General features: G+C 39.0%; 1 protein-coding gene across 12 annotated transcripts in view; it reads left to right on the top strand.

Annotated features, from left to right (window-relative positions):
* The window catches only part of Rab3-GEF (Rab3 GDP-GTP exchange factor), a 224,210-nt gene that overhangs the window by 6,879 nt on the left and 203,474 nt on the right, over positions 1–13,857 (top strand). For 5 of the 12 annotated variants that reach the window (XR_001849260.1, XM_017632644.1, XM_017632629.1 and 2 more), the window contains exons 2-9: positions 4,687–5,763; positions 5,839–6,200; positions 6,258–6,384; positions 7,040–7,072; positions 10,728–10,822; positions 10,883–11,066; positions 11,134–12,054; positions 12,126–12,314. Coding sequence is in view for 11 of the 12 variants with exons in the window: in XM_017632644.1 (XP_017488133.1) it covers positions 4,687–5,763; positions 5,839–6,200; positions 6,258–6,384; positions 7,040–7,072; positions 10,728–10,822; positions 10,883–11,066; positions 11,134–12,054; positions 12,126–12,314 (2,988 nt within the window). In the remaining variant the exon portion in view is untranslated. The remainder of the gene's footprint in view (positions 1–4,686; positions 5,764–5,838; positions 6,201–6,257; positions 6,385–7,039; positions 7,073–10,727; positions 10,823–10,882; positions 11,067–11,133; positions 12,055–12,125; positions 12,315–13,857) is intronic. The other 7 variants (XM_017632673.1, XM_017632698.1, XM_017632658.1 and 4 more) reach the window with 5 other exon arrangements.

Genomic DNA, 13,857 nt, shown 5'->3' with positions numbered 1-13,857 from the left:
TTTTTTTCTTTTAGATCTTTTGGTATTTTTGTATGAAAAATCTAATATATAAAAATATCGTGTCACGGTGTTTGTGGTCGAACTCCTCCGAAACGGCTTAACCGATTTGAATGAAATTTTTTATGTATATTTCGTAGGTATGACAATAGGGTGTAAAGTATGTTTCATACCGCTAAGTGAAGGGGGCGTGGCACCTCCCATACAAACCAAATTTTTCACACTTTATATCTCTGCAAGTGTTCATGGTAGAGTACTGGAACTTGGTATGTACAAGACATATAAAATCAATCGCATAGTCATGAAGAAAAATTTGGCTTATTGGAAAAAGGGGCGTGGCACCTCCCATGCAAACCGAATATTTCACACTGCATATCTCTGGAAGTGTTCATGGTAGAGTACTTGAACATGGTATGGAAATATGAGAAATCACTCCCATACTCTTAGAAAAAATTTCGGCTATTTTATAAGGGGGGTGTGGCGCCTTTCAAACGGTACTGAAGCTATTACATATCTTTGTATGCATATACAATTTTGCTAGGTTATTTAAGATGGTAATGGAAATATGCCTTCCGACAACCACCAAACCGTAATATTAGAAGATAAACGCGTCACTGAAAATCATGGACGTGAACTGTTGGTGAAAATGTTGTACCAAAATGTTTCAATACAAAAAATTACTTTTGGGCGGGACGAAGTTCGCCGGGTCTGCTAGTATTTTTATAATATGTCAATTTTTGATAATTTATCAAGAACTCCCCACACAAAAACACAAAAGCACAAAAGTTTAGATCTATTTCCTTGATAAATTATCAAGATTGAAAATGCTATTGACAATTACAATAATTTTTTTTTATTAGAAAATATTTTTCTATCAATTAATTACTGCATGTGCCGTTATTCTCATTTTCGTTGTTGGTGTTTCCGACAGGGTAGGTATGTATGTAGTATGATGTAATGTATGTAGTATGATGTAATGTGGAACGATTTTCCATCGTCCCTTGTCAAATTTGGTTTGGAGACAAATCGGTTTCGGCGTTGTGCCATTTTCAGTGTAATTTTTCTTTCGGAATTTGCCGACACTTGGACCTGCGACTCACGGAATAATAGCACCGGCACACAAAAAAAGTGGCGGGTGCTTTTNATAATTTTTTTTTATTAGAAAATATTTTTCTATCAATTAATTACTGCATGTGCCGTTATTCTCATTTTCGTTGTTGGTGTTTCCGACAGGGTAGGTATGTATGTAGTATGATGTAATGTATGTAGTATGATATGTCAAATTTGGTTTGGAGACAAATCGGTTTCGGCGTTGTGCCATTTTCAGTGTAATTTTTCTTTCGGAATTTGCCGACACTTGGACCTGCGACTCACGGAATAATAGCACCGGCACACAAAAAAAGTGGCGGGTGCTTTTAACCGTTCGTTTGACTTGTACAAAATTTCGAGTAAATTGCGAAAATTGCTAATTTTTTTGCTATTTTTTCGGTTTTTCATAATTTACTGTACGTCGAAATACATGTCGGTAGATGGGTCTGGTAAAAAGCACGCAACATTTTTTTGCCGGAAAAATTAAAACGATTTATGGACCTTACCAAAAATTGCCAGATGGCCAGTATTAAAATGTGAGAGGGTAGAATTCAAAATTTATCGCAAAAATTCGAAAGTTGTTTTAAAAGTGCAGCCCTTGGTGCTGCCACTGTAATTCAAATATTTCCAGTATTCGAATATGAGATGACTCTAATTTAATCGAAGTAATTTTGTAGAAGTGTCAGTAGTGCTGCCACTGAAACTCGAAGGGTTTTTATAATTACGCACATTCAAAACATAATTCATTTCTTTCTAGTAATGCAGTTAGATGTTTAGTTACAAAAGTTACCAAAATGAAATAAAAGTTACCAAGTTACCAAACCGTTTAAAAGTTACCAATTTTGGTAGAAAGTTACCAATTGTGGCAACCATGATGGGAACATGTGCGCCTTTTCTGGCCTTCGGGATGATCGCAACACTGACTACCCTCTTAGCCTTGGGGATGTCCCCGGTCCTTACGCAGTTCGCATAAATAGGATCCAACCAATTGCACGACACCTTCAGAGGCCTTTGCAGCTGCGCAGGTATGATGCCATCGGTCCCCGGCGACTTTAATGGTTTGAACGAATTTATCGCCCAGGCCACGTAACGATAGTCCAGAAAATCGGAGAAGTACAGGACCTGGGGAGAGATTCTGAAACCAGTTAGCGACAATTTTCGAATCGCTATCGATAGTCCAGAAGATCGGAGAAGTACAGGACCTGGGGAGAGATTCTGAAACCAGTTAGCGACAATTTTCGAATCGCTATCGATAGTCCAGAAGATCGGAGAAGTACAGGACCTGGGGAGAGATTCTGAAACCAGTTAGCGACAATTTTCGAATCGCTATAGCACTTTGTGACACAAAAACGTTTATATCATGTGTCAAAAAGTGCGATAGCGATCCGAAAACTGTCGCTAACTGGTTACAAAAGCTCCCTCCTGAAGTACAAGGTATTGCAAAGAAGTGCATTTGACTGTACTTCGAAGTATGAACTACGAGAGCGAAAAAAGAAGCAAGTACTTACCAAAGAAGTACGGTTGGTCACGTTAAATACATCGTATGTATTCAGCAATGGCAAGACCTATTCTCACCTCTGGTGGAAGGCGTTTGATACCAAATAGCGTATGCTCAGCTTGTAAAGGTTGCTAAAGCTGACATGAGTATGTAAGTATACTAGTGTTCGCCCAGTGGTTGAAATTAATCCATTAAAATTAAGGGGAGTTTATGTAATTTGAGTTGAGGTGAAATAACATTAGTTGGAATGGGTTAAGTGGAGGGGAGTTTAACTTAGTACATAGCATTACATAATAAATCATAGCATAACATAAAATACCATAACATAAAATTAAATAACATAACATATGTATGTAGCATAACATACCATATCATCGCACATTCTTCTGTTGTATCTCCATTTTTATCCCTATCACTTTCTTCCTCCCCACCTTTGTCTTCATCGTTTTTTATGTTTATGTTTATGTTTACGTTTATGTTTATGTTTACGTTTATGTTTATGTTTACGTTTAANTTAATTTTAGATAGTACTACATATTTTGAAATTGTTGAAATTATCGATGGCCAAAATTTTAAAAATTAAGAGAAATATGTTTTATTTTTTTTTATTTTACCAGATAAAAATCCCAACAAGCCAAGTCCGACAATGAATTTGTATATACCATTTTAAAGACCTATATATCCTCTTCTCAGATCATATTCGATTTTTGAAATCGAATCAAAAATAGTCACTCAAAAACTCATAAATCTACAAAATCGTATTTTCTGGCCTAAATCGACAAGTAGCGATCTCTAAATGACGTTTAAAAAGTCTATAAAAATAGGAAATAATATTTCTCATAAAAACATATAAAATTATGGGGTAGGGTCTTGAAATTTCCAAAAAAAAGCATTTTCGATGGGCACCCTATTAGACATATTTCTTAAATATTCTGAATCAAAGAGCTTACAGGCTAACAGGCTGCAGATGTACATACGTAGATAGAGAGAGAGCCTGTGGCTATCAGATAATGGAGATTTACTTTGACCACAACTTCAAGTTTCACTTCCCGAAAATGAAACCGTTCACAGCAACAAGGAGATTCAAATCTGCACAAATGAATCATCTTCTCTCAGCAACGTTCATTGACGGAAGCTCACAGACTTTTAAGCTATTCCTATCTTCATCTATCATGACGGCATAGTTGGTAAGCATAGAGGATTTTTCCCCTCAAAACTCACCTTGGTTGTACATAGATGGATCAAGGCTTTTGACTAGAAAATTCGAGGCGTGTTGAGGAATGGCGAAGATTATTACAAGCTCTTAGACAACTCATTGTTATCTCGACTTCATTCCGGGACAGCGTGGTGTTTCGAGAAATGGAGAAGCAAGCGAGTACTTGAGAAAAACGTCTGATGGTAAAATTTGACAGAGCCTTATTGGGTACGATTCCTGTAGAAGCTTCAAGTACGTGGAAGAGGTAGAAGCTAATAAGAATTTCCTTTCTTCGAGGAATCGTACGGGCAAGATTTTTTTCACGATATGCAGGAATAAATGAATTTGACGGCTGCAAAATTAGGTTCTGTTGATTCCGAATGAAGTTACGACAAGATCAGCCGCTCGTTTAATAAAGCGCCTGCTTTTATACCACAACATCTTAAACAGAACATTGTATGGCCATTTTCTCCATTTTCGATATTTATATTGAAAAAATAATTCAGTAAATCAATAAAAAGTGAAACTCCTCGTTCGTGAAGATTCACCTACCTTTACGGCAAATCTTCTTAATGCGCTTCTTTGCTTGAGCTTTAAAATATGTGGGAAGTGAAAATAAGGTAGCTTTGTGTTCGTAAGCAAAATAAATATAACACAATTTGTAGTATAATTGGTTTTCAAACCGATATAGCAGAATGAGTGGGTAGGTATGTATATAACAATCAGTCAAAGGGTTTCGGTTTATATTCGCGTGAAATAAATAAAAAACGAGAGTCAATCTCTCGGAAAATAAATTTTGCCATAAAAATCAGCCATGTTGCAAGCCGGATCTATATTTTGATGATATTTACATATATACTCATATATCGTGAGTCTTTTTTAACAAGCAATACTTATCTTATTTCAGATTCCTGAGTTGTTGCGTCGATATCCACCAACGGATCATACCGACTTTCCACTTCCCCTTGACATGGTATACTTTTGCCAACCCGAGGGTTGCACTAGTGTAGGACCCCGCCGAACTGGGTCCGCCATTCGCGATATGACATCCTTTGTATTTGCGCTCACTGACAAGGATTCGGGAAAGACCCGATATGGCATCTGTGTAAATTTCTACCGGCCCATAGAACGGCATTCAGCTAATGCAGAACGAGGCGCCTATAGTGCAAACCATGGCGCTGTTGGACTGGCACAAAGCAAACGAGGGCGACACAGCTCCGCCTTTCGACGTGAGTCCTGGCGAAAGAGCATGGAACGCAGCTCGGATTCTGCATTTAGTAGGCAAGTTGATTCTATAGTCTCTCACTCTCAAACTCATCCCAGCACAAGCAAACACAGTTTTGACAACAGCAACAGCAAAGCAAACCAATCTAATCAATCAAATTCGTTAATCATTAACTCACATGATGCTAAACGACGTATTTTTTGTAATAGTTACGGCCTCTTAACTTCTTCTAGCGACTACAGAAGTAACGTCGCTCCTAGTGATTCGGATCGTGAAATGACATCACGTCGTGATTCGGATCCACCGAATCACCACCATTCATCGTCTTATGGTCACACACAACAACAGCAACATAATCTACAACAGCAGGTGCCAAAGCTGGGTTTAATGGCACCGTCTGCGGACTCCGAGTCGGGCGGTAGCCATTCGCCATCGCCACGCGCCTCACGAAAACGCACGAAGCTGCGAAATCAGTCGCTAACTTCGCTCTGTATCATCTCACATCACCCATTTTTTTCAACGTTTCGCGAGTGTTTATTTATACTAAAGAAGCTGATCGACGCCTGCAACGAGTCCTCGTCGCCAAAGCGTTTGGGTGCCTCGCAAAAGCTAAATCGTGACAATGTGTGGACGGTGCTCACGGGACATGCCACAGAGGCTACCTCATCCATCGTGTTGCACGATGTGCGCGAGATCGAAACATGGATCTTGCGGCTGTTGTCCACACCAGTACCTGTACCTGGTTCCACGCGCGTTGAGGTATTATTCTGTATTCAAGCACTCAATGACATTATTAGTACAATGTGTGTTCCTATTTCTCTTTCTCTCTTGCAGGTTGAGGTGTTGTCGCCTACAGTACACGAACCTCTGCTCTTTGCGCTGCCAGATCACACGCGTTTCTCGCTCGTCGACTTCCCATTACACTTGCCGCTTGAGTTGTTAGGCGTAGAGACGTGTCTTAAAGTCTGGACGCTGATAATGTTGGAAAATAAAGTACTATTTCAGTCACGCGATTATAATGCGCTCTCCATGTCGGTAATGGCGTTCGTCACGATGCTCTATCCATTGGAGTATATGTTCCCCGTGATACCGCTACTGCCGACATGTTTGAGTTGCGCCGAACAACTGTTGCTGGCACCGACACCTTTCGTGATCGGTGTGCCAGCAACATTCCTAATGTACAAGAAAAACTTTCGGTAAGTGGTTGGCTGTTGGAGAACCGTAATGTTTAATATTGACATTTGAACAAATAGGTTGCCGGATGATATCTGGGTGGTGGATTTGGACTCAACAAAATTGACACCGCCTACAGGAGGCTATGACGAAATTCCACCATTGCCAGAACCTGAGGGCACCATACTCAAGAATCACTTGAAACAAGTAAGTGCATTGAAGATAACGCAAAGTGGGGGTAGCAGACCGATAAATTTAGTTACTTTTACGAACCATTGGATATTTTCTAAATATTTTTGAATAATACTTTTAATGACACAATAACTGAAAGGAAATTTAAATGATTAAGTAAAAAATATACTTATTAAGCTTAAGCGCTTGTATAATATATCTTTATTCGGGTATAATTAAAATGCAATTTTTTAATTGTTTACTTTTTTAATTGAACATGCATATGTACAAAATTCATAACCTAAAATTTTTATTGACTCATTATTTTAGTGGTTTAAATATTCGATTTAATTGTTTTCCTTTTACAAAAATATTTTTATTCATCAAATTTCATGAAAAATTTTTGCTCATCAAATTTATTTTTTAAGTCAATTTCATATTCAACTTCAACGCTTATTCTTAAAGCTTTGCAATTTTTAAACGCGCTTGGAACTTTCAAAGTACTCCATATGCATACGAATTTTGCTTCTAGACTTTTGCTGCTTATGCTCTCTTCCCATTTCGCCAAGCTACTACCTACTTACTATTACTAACTACTATCTCATTCACTACATAACTGCATGTACAATTACAACGTTGACTATTCTCATACAAACTCTTTTCTTTTCGAAATTTCATTACATGAACACAGGCTATGCAACTTATGGATGAAGCTGGACTTGGTGTAAATATCTTTTATTTGTCACTAACACTTACAAAAAAAAAAGAACAATTCATTTACTAACCCATTTTTCAGTTGGCATGAGTTTTCACCTAGTTAAAATACATATATGCTTACTTTTTCGTTGTTTAAAAAAATTTAGTCCGTAGTTATACTTGAACGACTTAATTCACGTTTAAATTACCGTACTTTATGCCAGACAAAACAATAAAAAGAGATTTAAAGTCTTTTGTTTGCATTAGACGTTCATTGAATTAACTTTTTTTTTAACAATTTAACTTCATTTTCATGTTCATTTAGATTTTTTTCTTAAAAAACACATGTTATGTTATGTTCTTATAACCACAGGTCTATATTTAATAGATGTATACTTTATCACTGATACTTTATACACATATGTATGTGTGTGGGCTGCACGTAGCAAAAATTTCATAATTATTTTTTCTTTATTAGGCTTTGAGAGAGATTATAAGATGAGATTTTATTCCACAAGAGTCTGTAGAGGCGAAGAGACTTATTCAAATTGTGACAAGTAAGAACAGAAACTCTCTTCGGTAGTTAGTGAACGAGGCCGTTTGGTGAACAAGCGGCAAAACTAGGTTATACTAGGTTAGGATGGGTGCCCCTATAGGTGAAGTCGTACCCAGACTACTAAACTAACTGCTTTTTATATTAATATAGGGAAAGGATGGTGACGTCTTTTAGACGTCAAAACGCTCCGTTATAACAACGAAACTCTAAAAGCAGCTGATCTATATTCCCCAAAGCTTCTCGAGGTGAGGAACCTTAAACCCGTGAAAGCTGGACAAATGAAATCCAGATATTGAGATGATTCCACGTCACCAGCAATGAGACATGTGTCTTGCCCTAGACCGGTTTTATGAACTCTCTTAACCCGTTCACTGAGATGACTAAAACCCCTTCTGTTCAGAAGAAAACCACACGTAGCCAGTGGATCCCAATTCTCAAGAGCGCCCTCATTGACCATGCGGATTTCCGTGACATTCCTGTGTTCTGAAAGCCAATTTAGCTTGATAGGGAAGAAACTTAATGGTATAGAGAAAGAATTCAGCCACCCGCCCCTCCCTGCCTTTTCTAACGTACCATGAATCAGCTTAGGCCACTGACTGTCGCTTAGCGATCAGAATTTGTGTTAACCATAAAGCTACATGACTGTCTCCACATCAAATAACATGAAACCATGTTGTGATCGGAGAAACGCACGCCTCAAGTAAGTAAACTCCGAGTTTCAAACATAGTCTCGGCCAAGATATGTATCCGCCTGTGTGCAGCAAAAAAATGTGCATCCAATAATACAAGAAAAGCTCTACGTTGAAAAGCTACAATCACAACAGACGGTTAATTTATTCACCACTCGACTCTATCACCTGCTCTCAGAGAGCACTCTTCAACAATCCGACATACGTGGTTCCATTTCCCGATCATGAAGTACCGCCGCCGAAGAAGTAGTTGGATTTCAGCGAGAGCCACTGGTACTATGAGGGATGTTACGCAGGAACAGAGAAAAAGTGTCTGCCTAAAGAGCCATGCTTCGATCAGGCGCAACGCGAGCTATGCGGCACCGTTATGGGGAGCTAGGGATGGATGCGAGACGTACCTGCTGTAATAAGAAGGGAGAGGCCGGAATACACCAGTGCGAAGAGCTTGAAATGCTGGCCGACAGGACAAACTCCATAAAAGAGCTTCTCAGAGAAGACTCGTGTATATTGTACCCAACTTCTGCAGATACTAATGAGGGCGTCCGATGCCATGGGTTTGCGGACGACATAGTGATCATCGCTAGAGGGAAGTTCGCAAGTACTCTCTGCGACATCGTCCAAAGAGGACTCAACCTTGCAAAAAGGTGGTGTGCAGACGTAGGTTTAAATATGAACCCTTCTAAAACAGCTATGGTCCCCTTCACCAAGAAACGAAATCTCCAGGGGACGAGGAGCTTGACCTTAGGTGGGGTCGTAATCAATGTCGCCACAGAGGTAAAGTGTCAGGGGCTTGCCCTGGACTCCAAGCTTCTGTGGAGCGCTCATGATGATGCGGTCACCTCTAAGGCTACGAAAGCGATGATGGCGTGTAAAAGTCTAACGGGAAACCCTGGGGTGCACTCCGAGGATCCTCAGATGGATGTGCACCGTGATAGTGAGACCGATAATGACATATGGTACGGTGGCTTGGGGTTCCAGGACTACCCTGGGAACGATGAGGTAGACCCTCTCTAAGATTCAACCTCTGTCATGTGTTTTCATCACGTGAGCAATGCACATATGTCTGACGGCAGTGCTGAAGGTAATGCTGGAACTCGAGCCACTGCATCTCTCAGTAGAGCAGGCTGCAAAGCGGACTCTTCTTAACTTTGCGAGAGAGGGATTCGGCGAAGGCAAGGTGTTTTTTTCCCTTTAGTCTTCAACACGCTACCCGCGTATTCAGAAAATATATTATTTATAATGTTTTTTTTACAATGTTCTTTTACAGATATAAAGCTGGTTTTATCATCTAGAAAGAGCGATAAGCTAGGTACCTACCTCCCCCTAGCTTTGTGTTGCCCAGGGTCGACATTAACAGAGAGGTGGTCTTGAAGAGAAACTTCAGGACCTACACTTATAAAAAGACGACTTCAATCCCCTGCGACCCCGATAGGACCTAAGCCTTTCCGTGCAGTGAGACCCACCACTACTAAGGAAATGCTCGGAAAGGAAAATACCAAACTGAGGGAACTGCAACTGGCTTAACACCGTGGGTCTCCATTACACCTTCTTATAGAGTGTGTGGCCGTTGCACGCAGGAGGGATAGGAGAATAGAGCGCCTGTGGACAAGAGAGGAGCTCATACAATCAATATCCCCGGGGTCTATTATGAAATTTATAGTCTCTAGGGCTAGTCGAGGTGTTGTGATGAGCTAAGGGGTGTATTTTACACCTACCGGTCGCAGTGCTGTACCTAACTATCTATCTATCTACGCCCAACTTTCAGAAATATTGACACTTTATTTACAAGTATACTCCAAGTCATATCGACCGGTGAGCTCAAAATATATTTTCACCATTAACTTGCGACGATTCATGTTTGGAAAAACTACTTAGCTTTAAACATCGAATTCAAGGCCCAGTGATTGCCGGCACATTCGTGAAATGAGCCATTGCGTGCCAGTTCACTGCGTTATGAGCTCGTAGATCTGAACTTCAACAACCCCTCGTGTGCTATATGTGTAAGTTCATGTATGTTTTATCATCACTTCTGTCCGTCTCTTACTCTCTTTCTTATATAAGTTACCAAGAATACTCTATACTCAATTATGGTTTTATGACAGTTTTGAATTTCCCATTCTTCCTCACTTAAAATGAAACTCAGATCACTCATCTCGAATATCCCCTATTCTTTCTTTATCAACCATACATACATATGTATATCGTAAAAACATGTCAGAATGTGTTCGCAAACATATATATGGCATTGCATGCGAATCTATGCATATTTAAGAAGAATCATAGATTTTGATTTCGTAATGTTCTTGTTGCTTCATTTTATTAAGTTCCATCATTGCTCAAAATTTTATAATTTCCCGATTGTACTTAATGCTATTAAAACCTTTATAAATATGCAGAAATTACTCGTTTATTAATGCCTTTTATTATTGTAATGCCAGGCGCTATCTTCTATGTCGGCTTCCAATCAGGCCATATCTGCACAACAACTTATGCCGTCGGTACGCGACAGCCTTACAGAACCAACACTTCTAGGGTGAGTTTCGATTTCTTAACGAATTTCTTGAAATTATGTTTCATATTCAAACTCTTAAAGGGTTTCGCAAGTCCGCTTGCCACTGCAGTCGCCCACACAGTCCGCGTACGCAAGCCAACGCAGCTCAATGTCGGCGCAGGGCAGCCACTCAAGGCAACCCAGCCCAATGAACTCACCAGCATTGAATCCATTTATTTATGGCACGGATGTCGACTCAGTTGACGTCGCTACGCGAGTTGCAATGGTATTTAATAGGAGCGCTGTCTTCGTTTCAGAAATCTTCCTTTAATCTAAATTATCTTCCCTTAAAGGTTCGGTTCTTTAATGCCCAAAATACTCTCGCCAATTTTGCCGAGCATACTCGCACATTGCGCCTCTATCCACGTCCCGTGGTCGCCTTTCAGATCAACAGTTTCCTACGCTCACGTCCACGTGCTTCACAGTTCCTCAATCAGTTCGCACGCACACAGGCCGTAGAGTTCCTTGCTGAATGGTCACTGACCCCAACTAATGTTGCCTTTTTGCGCGTACAAACAGGCGTGATGGATCCAGCTCAGGTTGGGGATAAGCCAAAATGGTTTGCTCACCAGCTTACCCCTATACGGTTCTCCGTATGGGATGATGGCAGCTCACTAAATGGTGCACTCCGTTCACTGAAACAACTCGAATGCCAGCCAACGGATGAAAGTGGTTCCGACTCCGAGGGTGCTGAAAGCTCAAGTTCCTCTTATTCCTCGCTGAGTGACTTTGTATCGGAAATGGTGTCTTCAGACCTGTCGCCGAGTAACCACGATGTTTTTGGTGCACACAATCGCCCACATAATGTGCCGCAAACGCTTTCATCAAATCTAGATCCAGCATTAGTTTATCATCCACCAAGTACTCTACAATACCCGGAAAGTATGTCGCACAAAGTAGAAGTTAACGAAGATGAAGAAGATCAACGTGCTGAATCGCCACTATCGTCGTCGTCGAGTCGTTCCGATCTGAGTTCCCCCAGTCGTGATTCGGAATTTGAATTCCCAGCAAAAACTGCAGGCCCCTTTGATTTAGCTGCACCAGCCGCAATACGCCTGGAGGCAACAATCAGAGCAGCAAGTGTTGATAAAGAAGCCACAGAGTCGGGAGAACCTAAAAAGTCGCCAGTGTTGGCACACAAACAACAACAGCAACAACACCAACACAGACATACCGGTGAAATGGAGCACGCAGGTGTTGAAAAGAAACGTCCAGTAAGTATTTTCATAGTTAAAGTTTAAAAAATATTTTGATTTAATGTTCTTATTTTAAATACTTTATAAAGCCCCCAATAACAGCACCAGTCTCCAACATTCTCGCACGCACCGGCAGTTCTGGTTCAAGCTCAAGCAGTCCAGGGCGTCAAGGTTCACAGGGATCACTTTTTGAGAACTTCGCCTCGCACGCAAAGGAGCTGGTGCGTGAAACGACGCGTCAAAGCAGTCAGGAGGGACTACTGGCCCAAGTGGATAAGGTAAGCTTAACTCACTGATCTCTACTGCTATTACTTCCAAATATAATACTTATGGTACTTTTCATGTATGTATACATACGTATTAGGCTGTGTCATTTTTGAGCAACTTTTTTTTTCAACTAAAAAACAGGCTAAAAACTTTCAAAAAGGTGAAAAAAAGAGCCTCTAAAAATTTGAGCTCTTAATATTATCATTAAGTGGTGCCTGTTCCTAACTTTCCATTTCACATATAAATAACATGGGAAAAAAATGTTTCGTTTTTCTTATTTTTGTAGCTTGACATATAAGCATTGTAAAAATGAACTGAAAAATTATTTTGGTAGGAAATTGAACGCTCTACAAAAAAGTTCAGATTAATTTTTTTACAGAGTGAGCCGTTCTGAAGATATTCAAACTTAAAGTTGCAAATGTATGAAATTATCATTTTTATTTTATCAAACTGATACTGATGACTTTTTTATGTCTTAAAAATTATTTTTAATCAGTAAACTGGTTTGTGTGCTCTTATATTTTTATAAAGCTAAAATAAAAAAAAAATACGTCTTAGATATTATTTTATTAACTCTTAAACAAAAGTAATTATGAACTAGGTTTAGTAAAATTATTATTTTATAGATTACAAAAAAAAACTTTTCAACAACTAGAATACATAAATAAGACTTAAAAAAGTCATCAGTATTAGTTTGATAAAATAAAAATCATAATTTCATACATTTGCAACTTTAAATTTGAATATCTTCAGAACGGCTCACTCTGTAAAAAAAAATTAATTTGAACTTTTTTGTAGAGCGTTCAATTTCCTACCAAAATAATTGTTCAGTTCATTTTTACAATGCTTATATGTCAAGCTACAAAAATAAGAAAAACGAAACATTTTTTTCCCATGTTATTTATATGTGAAATGGAAAGTTAGGAACAGGCACCACTTAATGCTAATATTAAGAGCTCAAATTTTTAGAGGCTCTTTTTTTCACCTTTTTGAAAGTTTTTAGCCTGTTTTTTAGTTGAAAAAAAAAGTTGCTCAAAAATGACACAGCCTAATACGCACATATGTTAAAACTGTGGACCGAAAAATTAGGTATGCATAAATAGTTTTGAGTTAAGAGCGTTCTGTTTAGATCGGAGAGAAGAAAAATTTCCTACAGGTATTAATCCAAATAGATATATAGAGGGATCAAATGATAAAAAGGGAGTATTACTTGAAGGGTTTCAGAATATACCACTGATTGTAGGCAGCACTACCCTGCAGGGAGTGACGTTAGCTTATACCTAACTTTAGTCTGTTTACGCGAACACTAGTGCTAACTATTAACTGTGTATTTTGTTCGAAAAAAGCTAACTACTTTTGTGGGGCGATGGCCGCAAAAAAGTCAGACCTGGATACCTCTGCATTACATGTCAACTAACTTGTAACTAACTACTTTTGGACATAAAATATCAATAAGAAAAACAAAATATTTTTTTGTTTTTTTACTTTTTTATTTACTTATTTATTTACTTTATTTTATTACATTTCATATTTGTTTACATATTCTGCTCTGGG

The sequence above is a fragment of the Rhagoletis zephyria genome, unplaced genomic scaffold, assembly GCF_001687245.7.
Source record: "Rhagoletis zephyria isolate East Lansing unplaced genomic scaffold, Rhagoletis_zephyria_1.1 Rzeph_scaffold_00099, whole genome shotgun sequence".
NCBI classification, from domain to species: Eukaryota; Metazoa; Arthropoda; class Insecta; order Diptera; family Tephritidae; genus Rhagoletis; species Rhagoletis zephyria.
Note: the sequence above shows the minus strand (reverse complement) of the source record. Positions and strands in the feature narration are given on the sequence as shown.